This window comes from Carassius auratus, chromosome 21, assembly GCF_003368295.1.
Source record: "Carassius auratus strain Wakin chromosome 21, ASM336829v1, whole genome shotgun sequence".
Classification (NCBI taxonomy): Eukaryota; Metazoa; Chordata; class Actinopteri; order Cypriniformes; family Cyprinidae; genus Carassius; species Carassius auratus.
In genome coordinates, this window is record NC_039263.1 from 15,523,421 (window position 1) to 15,546,711 (window position 23,291).

At 37.1% G+C, this 23,291-nt stretch overlaps 2 protein-coding genes across 3 annotated transcripts; one reads left to right on the forward strand and one right to left on the reverse strand.

The window, feature by feature from the left end:
• The first annotated feature begins 562 nt into the window (after nucleotides 1–562).
• Nucleotides 563–3,360, forward strand: eif4ebp1 (eukaryotic translation initiation factor 4E binding protein 1). Of its 2 annotated transcripts, none has more exons than XM_026196278.1 (4): nucleotides 563–741; nucleotides 900–1,043; nucleotides 2,488–2,682; nucleotides 2,810–3,360. In XM_026196278.1, exons 2-4 carry the CDS (start codon nucleotides 908–910, stop codon nucleotides 2,839–2,841), a joined length of 363 nt encoding a protein of 120 aa, XP_026052063.1. In that variant the 5' UTR covers nucleotides 563–741; nucleotides 900–907; the 3' UTR covers nucleotides 2,842–3,360. The 2 variants fall into 2 exon arrangements, with proteins under 2 accessions (XP_026052063.1, XP_026052062.1); XM_026196277.1 differs by having other exon boundaries at nucleotides 565–741; nucleotides 847–1,043.
• A 260-nt stretch (nucleotides 3,361–3,620) lies between these two features.
• Nucleotides 3,621–6,187, reverse strand: LOC113038680 (nodal homolog 2-A-like). The gene is made up of 3 exons (XM_026196279.1): nucleotides 5,541–6,187; nucleotides 4,077–4,831; nucleotides 3,621–3,985 (listed from the first exon to the last, which is right to left on the reverse strand). Exons 1-3 carry the CDS (start codon nucleotides 5,824–5,826, stop codon nucleotides 3,833–3,835), a joined length of 1,194 nt encoding a protein of 397 aa, XP_026052064.1. The 5' UTR covers nucleotides 5,827–6,187; the 3' UTR covers nucleotides 3,621–3,832.
• Between the last annotated feature and the right edge of the window lie 17,104 nt (nucleotides 6,188–23,291).

Below are 23,291 nucleotides of genomic sequence, written 5' to 3' on the forward strand. Positions count from 1 at the left end.
TTATAATATAATAGGCTAGAACGAATGAAACGGAGACTACAGGATGGGTTCAGACAAGGAAAATATTTAACTACAACTTGTCACCATTGTGACAGAAAATCTTATAATGTTGACAAAATTAGCATATTTTGCATAACCAGTATTAATTTAGAATAGCCCCTTGTAATACCTATAAGCCATTTTTTCTGATGTTGCTGTCTAAAGTAAATGAATTAGGATCATCATTTTATTGTTTTACAGAATGTGTGATACTTAAATATTGTTAAATAACTACTAAGTAACTTTTTATAATAATAACAATAATAATAATTGAGTTCAAATTTAGAGAAAATTAATCAAAACAGTTTCTTACAAAGAACACTAAGATCATCTATAAGTAATTTCGGTGATGTTACCATGAATGTACACGAATGGCAAGTAAAGGTTTCATTTAATTTATTTATTTAATGAATCAGTGTCACGGGAAAAAAACTACATTTCCCATCACGCTGTTGCAATACCGCCGCTTACCAGTGGGGGCGCCGCTGAATCAATTCTTCGTTTTAAATAACCCTTTCCTGCTTGTGTTTTGTTGAGTGCGTGCTGTGTGCATGAGGGAGTGAGAGAGAAAACGTGGTCACGGAGAAGGCTAGCCTTTTAGCTAGTTTGCGAGTGTGAATGTGTGAATGAAGTGGTATACAGGCTCAAATATTTAGTATTATTTATTTTTGTACGTAGTCAAGGTTGCCACAAACGGACAAGGTAAATATTTATAGAAAGTAACGTTAACTTGATAGCGAACTGCAGCTAACATATACATTTTTCCGGTTAAATTCGAGCTGAACTGTTTTATTCTTTTAATCTAAGGTGCAGAGACTCTATTGATTAAAGCAGCTGGCTGAAATTTGTGATTGCAATAGTGTTGAAAATGTCCATGGGCAGTCAGAAGACCACCAGTCAGGCAATTCCGACCACCAGACGAGTCACAATCAACGATGCGGCCCATATGCCTCACGATTACTCTACGACCCCCGGAGGGACCCTTTTTAGCACGACTCCTGGAGGTAAATGCCACGAACTTGCAGTTGAATCATTTGGGGGCACTCGCAGCTGTCGCGGTGCATGCGTTGTTTTTGTTTTGACCGCGACATAGCGATGCATCTCCGCTCGCATTGTCTTTGTGCTTGACAGACCGCGGTGCGCGTGCTCATAACGCCCAAGCCTGCTCGTCTTGTATTGTTTGCCTTTCTAGCTGCACCTGTAAAGGGGTCGTAAACTCAGGAATGTTATCTTTACGAAGGAAAGAACATTGTTTTATTGACTCGACTGCAGTCGTCTTTATTTGTCTTGCTAAACAATGTTCTGCTGCTTCTCAGAGCACTGGAATGGCACAAATAATGTTGAATTATGCTTATAATGCAAGCGTAGACATAGGAATTGGTTGATTAAAATATGAAATTAAATAATTATACATTCAAAATAAAGAGATTATTCATTTTTAGGCCATTTCGACGGTATAATGTTTTTTAAACATTTCATTTATGACATTAAAACGACTTAAGATGACATCATGGCCTTGAACGACCTTCAAATGTATTTTGGACGGTCTGGTGTGGTTTTTAATGACATAAATGATTTTTTTTTCTCCAATTTTTGAAGACGTATTTTAAGTTATTTTGTTTATAGCTGAGGGAAAAATCTGAAACATGAAAAATAGACAGATTCTCTCACGTCTGTTATAATTTATGTTTTATATTATGTACATTGTGGACTTTTGTCCGATGACTAAATTTGTAAAGTCAACAAAAGAGGACTTGACGCCTCTCGAGGCATGTGACTGTGTTTGTTTCCCATTGTAAATGGCCACTTCTGCTTTTCTAGTGCATAAGGGCGACTATTCGTATTATTATAATAGTGTATCAATCACTGTTTTTTTGTCTAGACTCTAGATCATGAGATAAGCCATGATGTAACACACAATATTTGCAAGACAAAAATTTCCAAGAGCAATATATCATCATTAATTTTTATGCATAAACCAGTGGGTTGTGTTTATAGGAGTTTCAGGTTGTTGTCTACACTGTAACGCACTGGTTAGCTTTTCCTCACTGAGTGAATGTAGTTCAAGGATGTTTGTGTGTGACTGTTCTCAGTAGGTTCAACAGGGCTGATAGGAGGAGAGCTGATAGTATGTTCTCACTACTTCATTTCAGCCTGTTGACTTGTGTTTTTCAGTTCTGATAAGGAAAGCATGTAATGAAAAATAGGGTGTTAAACACGGACACTTTACAAGGCTCAGCTTTTAATGATGCAAATTTTGTAAACTGCACAGTCATAGGAACATGTTTAAGCATGTTTGGAAACTTACCTCAAAACTAACATGAGACTTGCTGAACACACCTGGCCGGCCTCCATGTTTTCACAGGCTTGTTGCTCAACTTTGCTCTTGTAGACTGTTGTTTCCTTCCCGTAATATGATCTTGATTTGATTACTAAATAACTATGTAGGCACCCGGATCATCTACGACCGAAAGTTCCTGCTGGAGTGTCGCAGCTCCCCTCTGGCCCGCACACCCCCCTGCTGCCTCCCTGACATTCCGGGGGTGACCAGTCCTCCTTCGGTCACCATGAAAAATGACAAGGCCATCCCCAAACAGACTGTCAATAATAACAGCATCAGCCCCCTGGTGGACAAGAGCGCAGGTAAATGTGCACTGAAGCTAAAATTGATTAACCGTGTAAAGCCTGATATGACATATGATATATTACTTTGAAATTTGTGTATCAAATGTGTTGCAGTAGGCTTTATATTTTTTTCTGTAATTTCAAGGGGATGATGCCCAGTTTGAAATGGATATCTAACTACGACAGAGGACCTGCGACACGAAGGCGGCGATGACTGTAACAAGTATTACTGTGATTGATAACTGTTCCCAGAGGGGATAGATGCACAGAAGACTTCTCTTTCCATGTCATCTGCTTTTTTCTTTTTCATTTACCTGCTGTTTAAATGATGTTTTACTTTCCTGTACTGATGCTGTCGGTCGAGACACGCACAAAGCCATTACTTTAGATTCTCAACATCAGCTAACACTGTTGTGCCTGAAAGAGTCACTATCTCGAATGTCAGATGGTGCATCCCAAGCACATCGATGCAGGTCCACTTCTGCCTAAAACATGGAGGACACCTCACAGGCCACCATGTGACATTGTTTGTCTGAAACAGATTTGTGTAGTTTTACAGAATGGTCAGTAGAGGGAGCAACAGTTCTCGTTTTAGTGGTTTTCTTATCAAGAATGGTGTGGAGGAAAACCAAACCCAACTCCTGGAAATTTAGCATTCAGTGAATTTGACCACTTTCCATTTGGCAGTGATACTTTTTGTAATGTAAAATCTAATTTCGGGATATCCTAATGAGTGTGCTCACCTGAAGTGTCATTCAACATAATGTAAAATGCCTTTTTTTTTTTTTTTTTTTTTTTTAAGTTCTCTAAAACTGCCCGTTTGTACCTGAAGAGACATTTAAGCATTTAAAAAAAAACAATAAACACCAGAGAATTGACAAGTGTTTTCCTTATTAATCTGCTGTTGCTGATTTTATTACCATTATGAAAACACTTTATTACATATGGTCATTTACATACTCTATTATTTACAAATCAGGCAAATACACAAAGCTTTCAGAAATAGCATTCAGTAATCCAGGTGCCTCAGTGCAGGATAACTCATGATTCCAAGTGAAAATGCTGTACAAATTAACGCAATTTATCTTCATTTGTGCTTAAATATGTATTTATGGTTTAAGGAACATATCCAAAGTGCTGGGGTTGAGTTCATTTGGGGTTTGGAGACTCAGTGGCAGCCACATTCTCCTACAACCATCCCTTCGTGGTGTCTCATGACCATCTTGCCGTTCTCGTAGTACAGCATTGGGAGTGGAGCCAGACGGGTGGGTACGCAGGACAAGCATGGGACGCGATCTGGGTGGTGCAGCTTCAAAAGACTCTGCAAATGAGAAGAAGACAAATGTTAGAACCAGTCTGGCCAAGAGTAAGCATTTTAATTGCAATTATTTCAAAGATTTGGAGATTCTTACCTGCATGTAGGCATGGTTGGTGGGGGTGAAGGTCTCCTCTACGGGTGTAGGACAGCTCCCTTCACATCGATAGGCATTATACCGCTTCGGATAAACAATCCAGTCGCTCCAACCGATCTGATCGAAGTCTACCCACATATCCACCTTCCTGCAGAGAGATTTCTTCTCCCCTTCCTCTTGTGGAACACCAGGAATCACGCTAGCTGCTGCATCACGCACTCTGTCATCAGTCCGGTGGTTCCTCCTGTGACGCCGAGGTGCATGTTCACCTCCACCACCGGCCCGCTCCAGAGCTACGTACTTGGAGTGCTCAGCAGTCTGGATGAGGGTGGACGTCTTTGCCCGGTTCTGCTTGGAGTAAACCACCATCATGATTCTGTTGGCTGTCAGATGCTGGACGTTCTTGTGCCCCTCGCCCTCAGATCTTGCAAGCATCTGAACGGGTTCCTCTGAGAACACGCTCTCGCCTTGTTGCAACCAGTACTTGAGCAGCGCCGTGATGTTGAAGACCCTCCAGGAGGAATGGGAGGAGGTTGAGTCAATCGGTTTGGCTTTCACAGTGCCAAGGTGAATCCGTACTTCATCGCAAGGGCTCCGATCGCACTCACGTCTGGATGCATGATAAATATCCACCTCCATCTCCGAGGCGAATGCTGGAAGGCGAATGCGAAGCTCAGACCGCTGGACGTTGTCGCTCGCTGATATGGAGGACATGTCAAATGTCACAGATAGTTTGTCACCAACCTGATGGCAACCTAAAAAATATTTGGATGAGAAATTAGTGATTAGTGATTGTTCAAAGGACAGCCAGTTAAATGCTGGCTTAACTTCAGTCTAGAAAGGATAAGTGATATGTGTGGTGCTTAATTATCTTAAAGGATGTTTTCACACATGGCCACCTTCGGGACAAGCAATTAATAAAGTAGAAAGTTCTTATTGTTTAGATGTGTATTGCTGGCCAAGCCAATTTGAAACAGACGTCTTGAAGTAATACACAATCTAACTAATAAGCATAACACACGACTTCGGTATTAGCCTAGAACCAGCTAAAGTACTAGGCTACCTATCAAATTATTTTCCACGAGAGTGTTATATAGGCTAAAGCTAAAGAGATTTGTTTTGCGATAATTACCAGAAAAATAAAGCGTTGTTTTCAATTATTTCATGTTTTACTCGTGATGATAGCTAACGAATTCTGTAGGAATAGCCTATAAAGTCCCGAAAATGTTTGACTGCTGAATGCAGACTGGCCGTGCTATAAAATCCATGCCGCTTTTTTCATTTATTTATTTATTACAAAATATGTTTAATTCAATTTATATATATATATATATATATATTTATTTTTTCTCATAAAAACAAAAGGCAAAATATAGGTTATAATGTTAATGTATATAAAAAAAATTTTTTTACGTTTTTAAAAATATTATATTTAATAATAATAAAATACGCATATATACTTACTCTTGGCGACAAGACTCACGACCGAATCGGAGTCATAAAGAGTTGGATTTTCATGGCTCATGTGTTTGTCGTCCCCGGTCAGGAGGGTCCTGTAGAGGTGCAGCATATACAGCGGATATCTGTTGGTGTGTCGGCCGTGACCCGCCTGACCTCCACTGCTCCTGCCAGGGGCTCTCATCCCGCTCCTGAACGCCTTCTGGAGTCCAGGTAACGACGCCGTGGAGCTCACCAGACCGACCCAGAGCGCGAGGACTGCGCTCAGGAGTCCGCAGGTAAACCGCCTCATGTCAGAGCTGTGTTATAATCCACCACGCTCAGGAGGAACACTGTCCCTGAGATCTTTCTTCTACACCGTCCTCTGGAAAGTGAAGGTCATGAGTGCTGGCTGGCCATCTAATTCACTTATAGAAACTTGCAGTCTTTTGATGGGTTGTGAGGTCCTTTGGGTCTTTGAAGTGCCCCTGTGATCCATAAAGGGATCCATGTCCCTGGGTCGTTGTGTATCGAAACCAACAGTCTTTTGTGCGTCAAAAGGTGTGAAAACATTAATTCTTCTCTTCGAGCGCTGTGTATTGGAGGTCCTTTTGAAAACAATAATATTAGTGGACTATATCTGCTCATCAAAGACTCTTTGATTAAAAGGAGAAAAACACCCCGACTGCTGAATTATTTCTTAGTTTGAAAAAATAAATAAATAGAAGTAAGTTTGTTTCTATTTTCATTGTATCAGAAGGGCATAAAATAGTAATTATGTCATTAATAAATCTCCAGATTTTGACATGTTACCGCCTTTAGCTACTTGATTTTACAAATGATAGCATGTTATGACTATATTCTTGGATGATTATAATCGACTCCATGTAAACACGTTTCTTCATCCAGGGGGATACGTTGCGTGTAGATTAATAAAATAGATTTAACATTCATATATTGTAGCCTATTTAGCCAAGTAAACTTGATTAGAAAAATATTTGTATTATTTTTGTTGTTCTTGTTTTTCGTCATTAGCCATCCGTGACCTTATATATATATAAGAGCAATGAATTATTCATTTGAACCTGTTCGATTTTTTTTCCACAGTCATGTTTTGGATAAGGTTTGCATTATGGAATCTTAAATCATTTTTATTGAGAAATTACTTGTAGCCTAGTTATTATAGAAACTGAATAATATGTAGCCTAGGGATTATTTGACGCCACTGTTAAGTCACTTAGAAGAAATATTGGATTATAAACGCAAAATCAAATTTCAGATCTCATCTGACAGTTGTGCATCATGTATATACCCAATTTTTACGCATAGATTTGAGAAACATTTACTAAACCCCACAGACAATTTTCTTTTCTTTCTTTCTTTCTTTCTTTCTTTCTTTCTTTCTTTCTTTCTTTCTTTCTTTCTTTCTTTCTTTCTTTCTTTCTTTCTTTCTTTCTTTCTTACCCACCCAGTATTACAGCATCTTATCCGACAGGGGGCACTGCCTTCAAAGTTTCTCCTTCTGTCCAACGCCAGCTTGTCTCTTCAGTATGTTTAGCCAAATCTTAATCAAAGTGAGAAAACTCAAGAATTCTCACTGTAGGCAACTCAAAATATCGACTGCTCATCCTTGCATCACTCATTGCTCTCGACGCGTCGTATGTGATGTGTTGACAAGCTCTGCGCTAATTCTGAGTGATCAGGTGAGATTCATATGACGGATGGATGGAGCATATGCTGCTGTGAAGTACACACGCGCGGGCGCGCGCACACACATTATTTCCCGTCACAGAATTGAAGCAGACCAGCTGTGAATGTCAGTGGCAATCTCACACATAGTAACACTGATGAGCAAGACAGAAACTGGCACTGAGCCATCCTCCCTCCCACACACTCAGTTATCACATACGGAGCATTTGATGCTAATAAGTGTCAGATCTTATAATCTACATTTATTCTCCATTGTTTCGTAGGATGTCTTTATCTATATTTCTATCTATCTATCTATCTATCTATCTATTCGCCAATACGTTTTTTTTATTATTTTTTCGCGATACATTTGATGAATTTATCATGCTATGCTTTCCATCCATCCATCCATCCATCCATCAATCTATGATCTATCTATGGTCGCTCTCTCGTCATCTATTGACCTTTTTCTGCCATGCATTTTAAACTCGAGATCAGTGCGGATGTTTATGATTGATGTGTATGTGTTGTATGATATGGATGTGGATATGGCCTTGCTCTGGGCAGCCAACCTAATTAATCGCCAGGGACCCTGACTGCTGTGAATCGGTTTGCAAAACAGAGACCTTAGGCCTCTCTGGTAGAGGAAAAAAACAGGAGCATGGAGAATGAAAACAGAATCAAGCCCTTTGTGTGGTGCTGGAAGAAAAGTGCTCACTTGCGTTAGGGACGGCAACAAAACAAAAAGGCCATGCAATATGAAAGGGCCGTCTTTGTGTCATTTGAATAATGGGGATAATTACCCTCTGTCCGGCGAAGCACCTGCATTTGAAATAAGCCTTTGATACCAACTTAAATCCACTGAGATGGTGCTGTTTGATTGAGATTCAAGCAGACGCCGTATCTGCCTTTACAGCAGCTGGAGAGATCACTGTGTCAGCAGACTGACTGCAATGCACACCTCTGAATGCATATGCAATATTATACATGAAAAAACAGAGAGTGGTGTAACTTATGCCTTGCTGCAGCCAAAATTTTGGAGGTTTAACAAACCTCATCTCATTATCGAAGTGCAGATAATGTGAGTCTTTATTATTATTATTTGCTAATTCTATCCAGACCTGAGACTTTCAAAGCAGGCGGGACGTCATGTGTCAACAGATATCTCAGTGTGAGATAAACATAGTCTTTACGCACCTACAAAGCTATCTCTTTTTAATTTGGTTGCCCTGCCAGGAATCCATAGATGAGCAGCGTCTCTCATTAAACCACAGTCCTGACATTGTTCGCTAGGAATGGCTTTTTTTTCTGTCAGTCTGATAGCAGAAATTGCAGGGACATTGTAACAATGAAATTGCTCAGAAAGTAGACATATGTTGTTACTTTTTATTCTCAAAGCATCAGAGGCAATACAGTATTCTGACAAAGATCTTTGTTGCTTCGGGCTTGAATCCCACACCACAATGTGCTCAATATGGACTCTTTGATTTCATTTTGACCATGGACAGGTCAATATGGCTTTAGGTTCAGAATCCAGAGTGGATCCATGCTTTATCTTTAACTCTTGCTGAGAAGGCACAATATATATTATATTATTTTTTTATAGTTATTTTTCATTATAATAGAGATCACACAGAATGATGTGGTTTCCAGTTTCTTGTGGAATCCTCTTTCATGCATCTCGAATGTATTTTTTACAGATGCTTTTATTAGATAGCTGAGGAAATGCATTCAAGCTTTTCTTTAGTCTGCACTATTATTGTCAGTAATCTGTCGCTTGTCCTTTTCTCTCTACGACAGCCAGCCATGTGCCACTCTGAATTTGCCACGGTGAACATCAAGATTTTCAGGGAAGCTGGAATTGACAGAAATAGAGCATTTGCCTCCAGGACAGGATAATGAGTATTTGTGTGTGTGTGTGTGTGTGTGTGTGTGTGTGTGTGTGTGTGTGCGCGTGTTTTAATATTTGGACAAAATGCTCACTTCCAAATACTGCTGTTACATCTCTGAAAAAAAAAGTTAATTTATTTCAGTAATTGAACTCAAATTGTGAAACTCGTGTATTAAATAAATTCAGTACACACAGACTGAAGTAATTTAATTCTTTGGTTCTTTTAATTATGTTGATTTTGGCTCACATTTAACAAAAACCCACCAATTCACTATCTCAACAAATTAGAATATGGTGACATGCCAGTCAGCTAATCAACACAAAACACCTGCAAATGTTTCCTGAATGGTCTCTCAGTTTGGTTCACTAAGCTAAACAATCATGGGGAAGACTGCTGCTCTGACAGTTGTCCAGAAGATAATCATTGACACCCTTCACAGGGAGGGTAAGCCACAAACATTTATTGCCAAAGAAGCTGGCTGTTCAATGAGTGCTGTATCCAAGCATGTTAACAGAAAGTTGATTGGAATGAGTGTGGAAGTGTGGAAGAAAAAGGTGCACAACCAACTGAGAGAACCGCAGCTTTGAGTTTTGTCAAGCAAAATCGATTCAAGAATTTGAGTGAACTTCACAAGGAATGGACTGAGGCTGGTGTCAAGAGATCAAGAGCCACCACACACAGACGTGTCAAGGAATTTGCTGAACCACAGACAACGTCAGTGGTGTCTTACCTGGGCTAAAGAGAAGAAAAACTGAACTGTTGCCCAGTGGTCCAAAGTCCTGTTTTCAGATGAAATATATTTATTTTCATTGGTCTTATGAAGTATTCTAATTTAATGAGACTGAATTGGTGGGTGTTTGTTAAATGTGAGCCAAAACCATCACAATTAAAAGAACAAAAGACTTGAACTACTTCAGTCTGTGTGCACTGAATTTATTTAATACACAAGTTTCACAATTTGAGTTGAATTACTGAAACAAATAAACTTTTCCACGACATTCTAATTTATTGAGATGCACCTGTATATTGACAGCCATATTATTATGTTATTATGCCATGCCATATTAAGCCATGTTATTAGCTTTCTCATCAGGATTTTACATCTAACATTACTCTCAAGATAAAGATTAAGTAAACAATTTTAAGGAAATGATTATTTTATGCTTATATTCTCTTATGTGCTTTTTTAAGTACTGTATACACTAGCTTTAAAAGCTTTGGGAGAAGTAACAATATTTTTTTGTGTGTGTTTTTATGCCTAGCAAGGCTGCATTTATTATATTTTAAGAAGGGAGTCCTTTGCAAAGGAATCATCCGATTTGGGGATCCGAGGCATCAAAAGGCTCAGATTCCCCTGAACTAGAATTCACACACTTACCTAATTGCCAGCTCACTTAAAAGGCCAAAAATCTAAAGCAGATTGGTAAATACCTAACATTTAGCTTTTGAGTTAGAGAAATGGATGTCACATGTAAACAAAAGTTATGGATTTCAGACACATCCCATAGATGAAAGGCTTATTTTTAAGATCAAAGGCAGTTCCTTTCATTTAAAAAGGTGTAGTTCTCCACAAATTGGAACTCTTGTCTCGGCAACCTTCCTGTGATGTTTTAAATCAAAGATTTCAAGAACCCTTATGTCATGTCCAAACAAATATCTTTAGGCTCAGCGTGTAAATTGAGGTCACTGTTCTGTACTCAAAAGCGCTATGAATGTTGGCCAGATAACAGGGTTTGCTTTCTGAAGGCTGAAGTGTGTTTGTGATATGTGTGTCACAGCAATGCGTCCCAAAGCTGGCCAGGCAAACATCAGCATAGCGCCTTATCTCTGATTTTGCGCCACCACACCGCAGCTTTGGATCCAAATAGTTCTACTGTTGAATGCGGAAGTAAATAAAGAAATAAGCATTCTTTTGAGTGGAAGAGGCTTAGGGGAGATAAATTAGGCTTTTTTGGATAAACTGTCAGTTTGGTTTATCGTGCTACTGTGAGCCGTTTCTATTTCTGTTTGTCAACAAATTTCGTTCTGATTGGCGGTGACAGTCTTAAATTTAGAGTTAAATCCAACAAAGCCTCTTGTCCTCAAGTTATGGGGCAACACTTACGTAAAACGCTGAAAATGCAACATGTTTGCAAAGCCTGCTGAGAAATGACACAGAAATCTTTGTTTAAGGTATTGTTTAACAATCTGTAGGTTGGCATATTGTTTCCCCAAAGGTATTCTCTATCTGTTTTCCTCTTATAATTGGCAGAGGAGACTGGAACAGCGATTCCAGAAGTCTCTTTGAACTTTCAAGGTTAAAAGAATTTCATTGGGACTTTGTTGTAATACACCAGCAATTTCTTCTTGCAATGAAAATATTCCCTTTGTCTGGATTAAAAAAAAAAAGTTTATTTCAATATTTGGGTTGACAGTTGAAAGTTTTCAACTTTAAAATAATTTAATAATTTAAAATGATTTTTAAGTATTTCTGTTGGGAAAATTACCCTTTATCTGTTTTTAATGGGTATTTTAAGGCAGACGTTTGAAAGTTTTCAACTTTAAAGTAATGATTGCAGACATAATAATTGAATAATTATATATATTTGTATGTCTTTATAAATATTTCTTTCTTACATGACTTTTAAAGTAAAGTTTTCAACTTTAAAATAATTTGTATTAAAATCAATAAAGCAATAGGGCTGACATTCAAAAGTTTTCTTAATTAATTAATTGAACAATTAAAAAAAAAGCTAAATTATCCTTTCATATGCAATGATTATTTTCTCTGGGATTTTTAAAGGCTTATTTTAGTACAGGTGCTGACATTTGAAACTTAACAAATATTTAATAATAATAAAAAAAAAATCTTGCAGAGAAAAGTGGCTTATCCATAAAATCGATAGAACAAATACATAATCATGTCTATTTTCTTCCAATACAAAAAATATATATAAAAAATGCTATAACACAAAACACATGGCTGGAGCCAGTACTAATATACATTACAAAATTTTATAGATTGTCTGGAGTTATTTAGTTGGCATTCATTATCATCGTCTGTGATGACATCAATCAGCCGAAGGGCAAGGTATAAGAGCATCTTCAGCTGTCGGAAATGACAGCTCTTCTCTCGGTTTGATTGGAGTCATCTCGTAGTGCCACACTAACAGCTGGGTGCACTGCTTCTGTCTTTGAGAGAAGGATCTCTGTTATCCGTCATGTCACAACTCTGGAGTCCATTCTCCCAATACAGTTTGCGCAGCTTGCAATTAACAAAGCATCATTGCTTGGAAGTTGAAAGGAAGTTGGATGCATGTAGCATATAGGTGACGCATGTCGATTTTTCAAGAGTGCACTTTTGAATAATGTGTCCGCTTCAGAACAGAAAATTACAGTGGTGATTCAAGCCTTTTATCATGGCGATCTGTGTAGACTTCCTTCCAGAAATGACGGCAGAATGGTGAGTCATGGGACTCGGAGTGAATTATGAACAGGTCTAAAATAGGCCTCCTGATTGAATGACAACATCTAGCACTAGTAGGAAGGTCGTCCCACCTGATCAATTGAGCAAAGGCCAGGTTGAAGCACATGTGAAGTGTTTCGATTATTTCTATCCCTGGTTCTCCAATAAATGTTTACATGAAATCTCTTAGGTATTGAAAATGCCTGTTTATACCCAATATTGGCCTGTTTGAGTGCTGAGCGTGGTTTGTAGACAGTGTGTTTTTTTTCTCCTCAGATTTGTGTTGTCCACTGGAGAAATGATTAAGGATCTGTTGATTTGTGCATCTGTATCTCAGGTAGTTGAATGCCGCTGACCACATCACTCAGTGAGGAGGTGAGTGGATGTGACGTGCACCAGAGGGAAAGAACAGGAGACCAAATCAATATTCACTCATGTGAGTGCAGTAGCGGTGCAGTGGTTCATACCAGATTGATAACACCCTGCATGCTGACCTGGGTGAAAGGGTGGAAACGGGAGCATTTTATACATCAAAGGTGAATTTTTAGTTAATTTTAAATTAATGCTGATAATATTTCTTGTTAATAATAAGAACTTTTGTCTTTTTTAAAAATATTATAAAATCATTTTAGAATAATGCTATGAAATATAGCTTACACTACTACACTACAAAAATTTCATTAAAATATATATTGAAATAAATTCCTATTTTTAGTCAGGATTAAATGGGTTAAAAGTGAAACTAAATACATTTCTAATGAAATAAATGATTTCTATTTCAAATAAATGCTGCTATTCTGAACTTCCTATTCGTCAAGTAAGCCTGCAAAAAATAAAAATTAATTAAAAATATTTTCACAAAAAAAAAAAAAAAAAAAAAGCATTATGCTGTTTTCACCACTGATTATTATAGTAAATGTTTCTTGAGCAACAAATCAGCATATTAAAATGATTTCTGAAGGATCATGTGACACTGAAGACCGGAGTAATATTGATGAAAATTCAGTTTTGCTATCATCACAGTAATAAATTACACGTATATTATACAGATAACAGTTATTTTAAATTATAATAATATTTCATATTACTACTGTTTATACCGTTTTTTTTTTGTTTGTTGTTGTTGTTGATCAAGTAGGCTGAATGCTGCTATTTTTACTTTCTATTAATCAAAGAATCCTGCAAAAAATATATATAAATATAAAAATCAGTAAATTAATCATAATAATATGATTAATAATAATAAATGTTTTTTCTGAGCAAAATCAGCATATTAGAATGATTTCTGAAGGATCATGTAACACTAGCAATTCTAAAAATTCAACTTTGCCATTAAAAAAATAAATTAGAAAATTAGAAAACTCTTATTATAAGCTGTAAAATATTTCACATTATTATAGCTTGGTACAAGTACACAGTAGTGTATATTTATATTTAGCAGTGTTATTTTATAATTTAATTACTCTAGTTTTTCCATTTTTCCTATCGGAAAAAAAAAATTCCCAATGTCTTTTCTAAATATCAACTCAATATGCGGTCACTGTACTGAACTTGGTACGTCCTAACTGACAGACACACTCTGACTCGAGTCAAAAGACATCCACTGAATCCTGTTTCCCCTCAGCCTCATGGGGCTTTCTCGGTTCACGCTTGATCTGGCAAGACATTGATGATGCTGGTCAATCTCAGCATATCAAGCTGTGTGAGCTAGTTTATGGTCCCCTGATCATTCAGCCCACCGACTGTAACACCTTAAAAATAGTCCAATCCCCGGAGGAACAGAACAATTACATGGTTTGTGAGTATTTTCATCCCAGTGGCTTTAACAGTTTGTTGGAAGTTGCTAGAATAAACACCAACACAATTTCTCTTCATATCGCGAGTAAATTCAAAACATTTCAAGTTACTCAAGCTTGACTTTAAGTGATGTTGAAAGTATGGCTTGGTAAACAAAACTCCCATGATGTGTGAACCTGTTTCACTGAAGCTGGTAATGTGTTGGATGAAACGGTGTCATGATGAATTGGTTTTGTTGGAGGCAGGGCTACCTGCTTCCTCTCAGAAATGGGTTTTGTTGCCCTTATTAACATCAATGTGAGCATTTTTGTTTATTGGCTGCCCTCTCCGACCCCTTCATGTGCCGATATTAAAAGCATGTGCAGGAAAACTGAATTACATTTCAAGGACAAAAGTCAGAACTGTATTGAAAAGATGTGGATGAGTTTGTATCTTCATCAGAACAGATCTGGAAAAATGTAGCATTACATCACTTGCTGACCAATGAATCCACTGCAGTGAATGGGTGCCGTCAGAATGAGAGTCCAAACAGCTGATAAAAACATCAGATTTCAGTCCAAAGGTTTATCATTAAAACATTTTTAACTTCAATCCATGGCTTCCTGCTGAAAAGAAGTAAATAAACCCCCAACATACATTCCTAAGGGAAATTAGCCCTAATTTACCTCCAGATTGAAGCTTTACAGTAATCTAAATCAACAGTTCTCCTACCAAGTATAGACTAATTGTTATCTCAACTGTGGGAGTTTATGGTTGTTGAGCAAAGTACCGTAGGTGTGGATTTATCTGGTTTATACTACAGCCTCAAATACAGCTCATACAATCTGAATTTAGAGTCCATTTACTGAAAGCTATTACAAAATGATTGCAGCAGTATTCTGTAAATGCCATTCTATAGTAGTCCTTTCAATACTTCAGTATTTCTTTCTCAGTTTAAGTGGAATGTGTGTTGTTCTGGACTATCTCTTCTGTGAGTGGATATCAGATTTAGCTACACTTTCTTCAGGGCCAATGAACAGGCTGATAGAAGCGTTCTAATTATCTTGAAAGTGATTCAGTGATGAGCAGTTACCCTGTTAGTCATTTCATTTACATTTGTCAGTGTTTCTTTGGGAGGCCAATTAGGAGGGTTGCAAATTAGGTGCATAATAAGCAGCCAATCAAGAAGAATCATTATTTGCTTAATGGGAAGATGGATTTTAGGTTTGCCATTCTTTTTTCACCTTGACTTACAGTATAATTGCTGATCGCAGTGTGGAAAAGCGCCAGACATCATAATTTTCAATATGTTCTTGAGCTAAAGAGCACATTGGAAACACATCTGTGAGCTTCCGCTGTCAAATACACTTAGACAGATTGACCTATACACAGATGCTTGCCCTTGTCTTTAGGCTGTGAAATAATTTCATAATTGTTTTCCACTTGCTAATCATTACCGTGTGTTTGTGCTAAAGCAAAGCGTGGGGTTGTGTTTGTTGGGGCAGGCTAAATGTCAAACTGTCATGCTGATTAACAAAATGCAGGAAACTGATTTTTATTCTTGTGTATCCGTCGTGCTGCGAGCCGTAATTGGTGTGAGCAATTGGCAAATGCGTTTTAACAGTTCAAATATTCTTATTATCTCCATTGAAAGTGGATTATAAATATGATTTAATTGACTGCTTTGCCGTTTTATCTCTGAAAGTGTGCTATTATCTTAAAAATGTGCAGTAATAGTTGCAGCATCCACTCTTATTTATCACTGCTGGATGAAATTTCCTCGTGTGAACTTGCTTCTGTGACAGTTGCCAAAGGACATCTCCAGAGAGGTTTATAGCGTGACCTTGGGCATAAGTTTTGAATATGGAAATTGCTCTCCGTTTTAGGCATTGATTAGTGGCCTTGCACACAGCATTCTATGCCTATTAAGTATTTAATGAGCTTCTGTGAAAATAAGCCTTTTACTCTAATGTCCGATCATCTTCCATTACATGTCTGTGGATAGTGGAACTGACCTGCAAAAGTTATGCAATACAGTAGATTTTGGTCCTTAGCTGAAGGGTTTAAATGTGGGTTATTTGTTTGGTACATTATATCTCGGAACATTGCAAGAGCTCAGATTTGTTTTAAAATAGGTCGGTTTTTGATTTGATTAAATTTAATAATTGTGTTTAATTTTTAATTTTGTTTTATACATAAAAAAAAAAATGTAAGTAACATCCGGATACATACAATAGGTTTGTATTTTCAATTGTAATAATTTTTTTTTTTTAAATATATATATATATATATATATATATATATATATATATATATATATATATATATATATATATATATATATATATATTATATATTATTATTTTTCTTTTTTTTATTTGACCATATAAATATATTTACAAAATAGGTTTACATTTCATTTTGAAATTATTTTGTTTGTAATTTTACATTTTAGTAATATATTTGTTTTAGTTTTTTCATTTTTGACATTGACCATTTTTGTGCAAAATATAATGAATTTATTTTATTATTAAGTTCAGAAAATGTGCACTGTTGGTTTCAGTCCTTTGGACGCAATTATGATTATAGTGTTATAAAAAAGTCAGCAACTAGATTATAATTGCCAAAAAAACTGCATGCATGAATCTTGGTGGTGTTTGGAGGTCAGAAACCACATTTCAGCTCAACTCTCAGAGCCAAAAGTTGAGAACTGCTTTCCTTCTCTCTCTCTCTCTCTCTCTCTCTCTCTCTCTCTCTCTCTCTCTCACACACACACACACACGCACATTTCTATTTGACTTACAAAGGACATAATGATAGTGAGCATGTCCTTTTGTCACTGATGAGATAAATATTTATGAGCGGGCGTGGAGGCGATTGAACCGACTTTCTTTGGACCGAGGGGCTTCATTAAACGGCAGAGCAAATCACTGAGGTCATGAGGCTGAGTGAGATCCACGTCTGCAGTTCACCGCGTGGGCTCTCTGAAGAGCCCATCAGTGGGCCGCTGTGCAGACATGCAAAAAAAAAATCTCGACATGCTGGTATCTTCATATCAAAGCGAGCTGATTACCACCAAATATTTCAAATTGCACTTCCCTCTTTCCCTCTCCAGCATCAAGAGTCCCTTCAATCCCATCGCGGCTTCTTTTCTCTTATTCTTCACTGACAAGTCTATGTACGGGGGCCTCAAGAACGTCCGATAAATTGCATGAAGTGAAGAACACATCTGTTACTGAAATGACATTTATTGGACTGCCAAAATGAGTCAATTAAATAATGCTGACATATAACTAAGGATTTACTTGACTGTAGTAGTTTGTAGTTGCTTATTATTAAACTGTTCTAACAACTTTCTGGAATAAGTTTGTTTTCAATCAGTAATTGCCAGTAAATTTCACAAATAATTACAAAAGCTACAAGTTACACATTGAATTAAATGTCAAATTTGAAGTTGATAGAAATAGTATTTTCTTATGAATTGTACTGCAATAACCTTCTGAAATGGTTAAATATGATCTGCTTCATCTTTATGTTTCTTGTCTTAATATGGCAGGATTACATAAATGCTCATCAAGAAGGCATTCATAAGACAAAAGACCTTATAACTTACCAATATAACATAATATATGCCTCAATACAACAAAGGTAACAATCAAATTAAAATTAAAAATTAATTTTAAGTTGACATCACAAGACTAAATCTCACATCAAAATCAACAACAATGATATAAAAAAAATTGTCAAAGAAGGAAACCATATTTATTGATGCTGCAATGCATGCTGGGACTAGGCTGAATAGGACCGAACCACAAAACATTATTTCAATGTAGTCCTTTGTGAATAAAATAAATAAATAAATAATAAAATACTGTAAAAGAAGTATGCTTGTAAAAAAAAAAAAAAAAAGAAAGAACATTTTTCTATACCCATTTTTTAAGTTTATTTTCAAGGTTAAAGTTTTTCATGTAAATTGAAAGTAAAGTGAAGTAAAAAAACAACAACAACATTTTCTAGTTCTTTAAAACAACCAAAAATCTATTAAAATGGTTCTTAAAAAGGGAGAAAAAAGTATTTAAAATATTAACATCAGATTTTAAGTTATGGCAATATGACTTCAGTCTTTATATAAAAGTCATACAAAATTTTTTAATTTTACAAACACCCCATTATTTACAGTTTGTGTTGACTTGGGTAAAGAGTTTTCCAGTCTTTTCCCACAGTTGCGAGTGAGTTCCTCTCTGAGTGTTATGAGTGCAGCTTGTGAAGCTTCTTCATGTAGTTTGGGTTTGTGGGAAAAGGCTGAAATTCTTTCAAACAGCTGCTGCCGACGGGTTAGCCTATGCCTAGAGGTGATATCACCATGACCTTGTCCTGTCCATCTCTGTGTGATAAGATGATCTGACAGATAACTCCCATGAGCCCCCGGACATGTGCTGCTCATAGCACTCCAACCCTGACAACAGCATGTTGTTCTGAGTATATCCGTCTTCTCCTTGGGATGCCTTTAACTATTAAAAATGCATGAGGAGAGTTGTTTGTGTGTGTATGAAGTGACATCTCAATACTCCGAACACCACTGCTGATCAGAACTTTTTTAGGCTTTATATAGCCTACACAAAAACACTCACTCAAAGTTATTGTAATGTATTCATGATGTGCCACAACTCTTGGGCGATGTGATGGGTGTAGTTTTTTGCTGACACTGTAAGTCAACACTTTTAATGCCACATTTTTTAATGTCCCCATAGCTCCATATTTCACATACTGTGTGTGCATTTTTAAACCTACACTACCTGTAATGCTCAAAGTATGATGTTCCTTCTGAAGAAGGATGGGGAGCTTCAAAAGTCTGCGATCAGAGATCTGATGTGTGTCATTCATCAGATCGAGCACCAATCATAACCTGCCATTCACAATATCCTGAAATCTTCCATGTTCAGGCATCATGTGCTTCTCTTGCATTTGTACTTTTTATTATTTAATTTTAAATTAATCATTTCTCATTACATGTATATTTCATTTTCAGTATGACGTTTTATTTGTGGGTTTGAAATAAATTTTAAGTCTTAGTATTTGGTGTCTTTCAGTGCTCAAGTCTATGGCCAAAATGGTTCATTCCAGGCTCTTTCGAAATATATGCCTCTAAATACATTTCTGCAACACCGTTATTATGTACCTTACTGCATTTTCATGTCAGTTTAAAGTGAAACGTCCAGTGAGTGGTGCCAAAACACAAGTTAAGTGCGTGACCCTGGCACGTATTTGTCACGTTGATATAGGCACCTATTGCTGTGTTTGTGCTACGTTCTTAAATATCTGAAGAGATATTTTCAAAGCTCAGCTCTAGTAAGATGATATTAAATAATAACATGCTCAATAATAATGTAAAATGCAACTGAGAAAGACTTGTGCATGTTCACATAACAGTTTATTCAGATATTAGAATGTGTGGGTCAAAATTTCCAGTATGCAAAAAAAAAAGAAAAAAGAAGATATTGTGAACAAATTCCCTTTAACTCAGTTCAGAACATTCACACAATAGACCTGGATTAGTTTTTCAGTGGACAATTTGAATCAGATTGATTTATAATCAGTTATGTCAGTAATAAACTATGAACTGTTACTGTTATGTATACTAGACATAATTATTCATATACCATATTAAATGTAGACATTGACAAAAGAGTTTGGTTGTGAAAAAAATAATAATAGTATTCTATAATAAATGTTTGTCAGCAGGATCATGTGAAAGTATGACATTTTCAATTTTTTTATTAAATTTATATCATATCGTTTTTGCTTTTTATTCTAAACCTTGTTTTAAAAACTTTATTTCCTGGTTTAAATCTGATTTCAAATGAACCTTTCAAGCTATGAAACTAAAGTGACCATTCAGTCCTCTTTTAGTTTGTCCATTATATGCCTTATTTTTTTTAAAGATTGTATTCTATGTCGAGAGCAGCAATTTAGACAAACAACACAATCTTGTTTCAATCTCATAACAGGAAAAGCAATTATTCTCCTGAGCAACGTCTAAATAGTTTCACACAAGGACCTGCTCTTGTCATCTAAACCCCTTTTTGTAGCTAAATTGGCATTTCCTGAACAGATTTCCAAGAGATGTGTCTGTGGAAGATAGTTTCTGCCCAAGGATAAAAAGCAATTGAGACTTTATTTTTTATAATCTTCAAATCAGATTTTCCCCCTCCAACTGGAAGTTTATAACTCGCAATGTGACTTGGTCTTTGCTTACAAGACATATCAATGTGATGTTGAATTATGCATGTATAGAGTCCTGCAGCACCTAACTCTGATAACCTGCAGTGGCCTCTGAGAGCTTTTGCACTTTTATTCCATTTTTGCTGGGTTCATACAGACCCACCTGTCCGTGGGGAACACACATGAGTGATTGTGAGCTGGCTTTAATCTGTCTCGCCACGCTGTGCCTGGGGAGGGCTGCAGGTGGCTCAGACTACACAGTGGTTCCTAAAACCTCTAGATCAGCACCACTCCAGCACTGGACTGTGTGCTTGATTTCAGAAAGAACAACAGTCCTTCCATTAGTTATTTATCTTTCTGAATGGTCTGTGCCTACATGCACAAATATTGATATTCCTCACAGATGTCTCTCACATGACTTTTCAAAGAGAACACATGAAAAGAGAAGCAATCCATGGGTAATTAAATATTATTGACTAATCTGTCATTTTGAATAGGATTTTTTTATTTATGATTTCCCATATTCTTTTTCCTGCAAATTGAATCAAGAAAGAAAATGCTCTTTGACCACATCTTTTAAAATCTGGACATAAATGTAAAGATTAGTATTTTAGAAAAGTGTAAAACAATGTACTGTAGCGTTATGATGGAAATTAATAAAAAGATACTTAAGATTTCTATGTCACTAGTTAAATAAGGAAATACAAGTCTACATTTATTTTATCAAAAATACAGTTAAAATATGAAAACAGTGAAATATTATTACATTTTAAAATGTAATTTATACTTGTGATGGCAAAGCTGAATTTTCAGCAGGTTCACCAGAAATCATTTTAATATGCTGATTTGCTGCTCAAGGAACATTTCTTATTGTTAAAATTATAAATGGTTGTATTTCGTTACGTTTTGGTAACACTTACTTTTTTTTCAAGATTCTTTGGTGAATCAAAAGTTGAAAAGAACAGCATTTATTTAAAATAGCAATCTTTTGTTACATCAATTTTAAATTAAAGGCATCTTTCTGAATGAATTCATTTATTTTTTTAATAAACCATACAGTAAGTTATTTTACACAAACTTGAAATATTGAAATTCATGTTGTTGTTGTTTTTTTTTTTACATGAATATTTCCTTAACTTATAACCTTTGGATTTGAGATGTTTATTTGACTTTAAAAAGATACATTCATTGAAGTCACAAAAAGTAAAAATGTCAACAACCTTTCAGGGGCACAAGCCTTTCACACTGGCTTGCGCCCCTGATGACAAGCCTGTGTTTTTTGATAAGTCAGTTCTTTGCTCTCACATGAGAATTCTTCAGCGGAACAGACCAACATCCTTTGCCAATTTCCTGTAACCATAGAGATAGAGAGTTCAGCCAATCCCCAGACAGGACTGAGTGGAATGTTTTCCTGAACTCTCTATGAGTTTCCTTCCATGACAAATGCTCTCTCCTGCATTTTTAGAGCGCAACTCTCAGTCGTTACCCTCGTCGGAAATACTTCTACGGAATTCTGTGGAAAAAGTAAGTTTTTAATTCCTTTAAGGTATAATTTCCGGACAAATATTTCATTTCCACACTATTACAAGTTATGCAAACCTCAGAAGACTGGTTGATTATGCTAGATACGGCACACTTCATCTCATAGTAACAGCTCGACTGCCTCACAAATGCTTCAGCTCTCTGTTGTGCAAGACTCATCGAAAGCCTTTGATTAAATTCTATATTAAACCCCAGATCTCCACAGGATGGCCAGCTCAGTAGACTGATCTCAGCAGGTTAACCACTTACATATTTCAGTCATTCACACAAAGGCTCATTCTGTTCCAGCGCTGTTTTAATCGAGTCGCCATCAGGCCCCAATCCAATTCCTGGGATTCCAAACCACGTTCTCCAGAACAGATGTTCAGCAACGGTCGACTGCTTTCACCTCTGCTGAGACACTTCCAAAAGTGGGGTTTGCAGAAATGCCATAGATGCAGCATTTTGGTTCCCCAAAGAACCGTTTTTCCTCTATAAAAAGCCTTTTCTGGAATTGAAAGCTTCCATGGATGTTAAAGGTTCTTCAAGGAACCGAAGATACCAATAAAGTGTGTGGTTGAGAAACGCACGTCTGGATTGATGGGAGCTATGACCACTGAAAGTACAGACATGATCGTGATAGTTTTACCCAGTGTTCCTCTCAGGAAGCTATCTTCTGTTAATCAATCATCCATGGGCTGTAGGACCCCGAATCTCCCCCATGTTTGCTGGGACTTTGAGCTCAGTTTGGCTGTGGTGTTGATGGCCTTGGCTGGGATTTTGATCTTGGCATTGCTGTACTGGGTTCTCCTGCTGCGCCACAGGCTCCGTGTTGCTCAGGCCGGGAACACTCTGGAATACTTTGGTTTCTACCACATGGCTCAGTATGATCTAAAAGAGCCCAACCTGCCTGTAGTGACCCCTTCTCTTCCCTCGCCACCTCCACCTGTTCCTCGACCTCCTCTTCACGTCACTCCACCTCCACCGTCCATGTTGTATGTGTCCGCCCCCATCATCCACACCACCCCACCCAGTCCTCACCCGTCGTGTGGGACCGGCTCGGACTCAGAGGTGTATTCACGGATCGGAGTCCTGCGACCCTTGAGACCCTCCAGTGTGAGTCAGACCCAGGTGATCCTGTTTGAACACTCTGCTCTTTGATGGACTGATGCTTTCAAGTGCAAGCACAGCTGTCTTCATTTCAGCTGTTTAAAGTCGGGAGGATATTTTGAG

Excerpts from the sequence above, each read along its gene's own strand:
- eif4ebp1 (XM_026196278.1), top strand. The coding sequence starts at position 908 with ATGTCCATGGGCAGTCAGAAGACCACCAGTCAGGCAATTCCGACCACC. Across the intron at positions 1,044-2,487 it reads TTTTAGCACGACTCCTGGAG|GCACCCGGATCATCTACGAC; the intron begins GTAAATGCCACG and ends ATAACTATGTAG. Across the intron at positions 2,683-2,809 it reads CCTGGTGGACAAGAGCGCAG|GGGATGATGCCCAGTTTGAA; the intron begins GTAAATGTGCAC and ends TGTAATTTCAAG.
- LOC113038680 (XM_026196279.1), bottom strand. The coding sequence starts at position 5,826 with ATGAGGCGGTTTACCTGCGGACTCCTGAGCGCAGTCCTCGCGCTCTGG. Across the intron at positions 4,832-5,540 it reads CGTGAGTCTTGTCGCCAAGA|GTTGCCATCAGGTTGGTGAC; the intron begins GTAAGTATATAT and ends AATATTTTTTAG. Across the intron at positions 3,986-4,076 it reads CCAACCATGCCTACATGCAG|AGTCTTTTGAAGCTGCACCA; the intron begins GTAAGAATCTCC and ends TCTCATTTGCAG.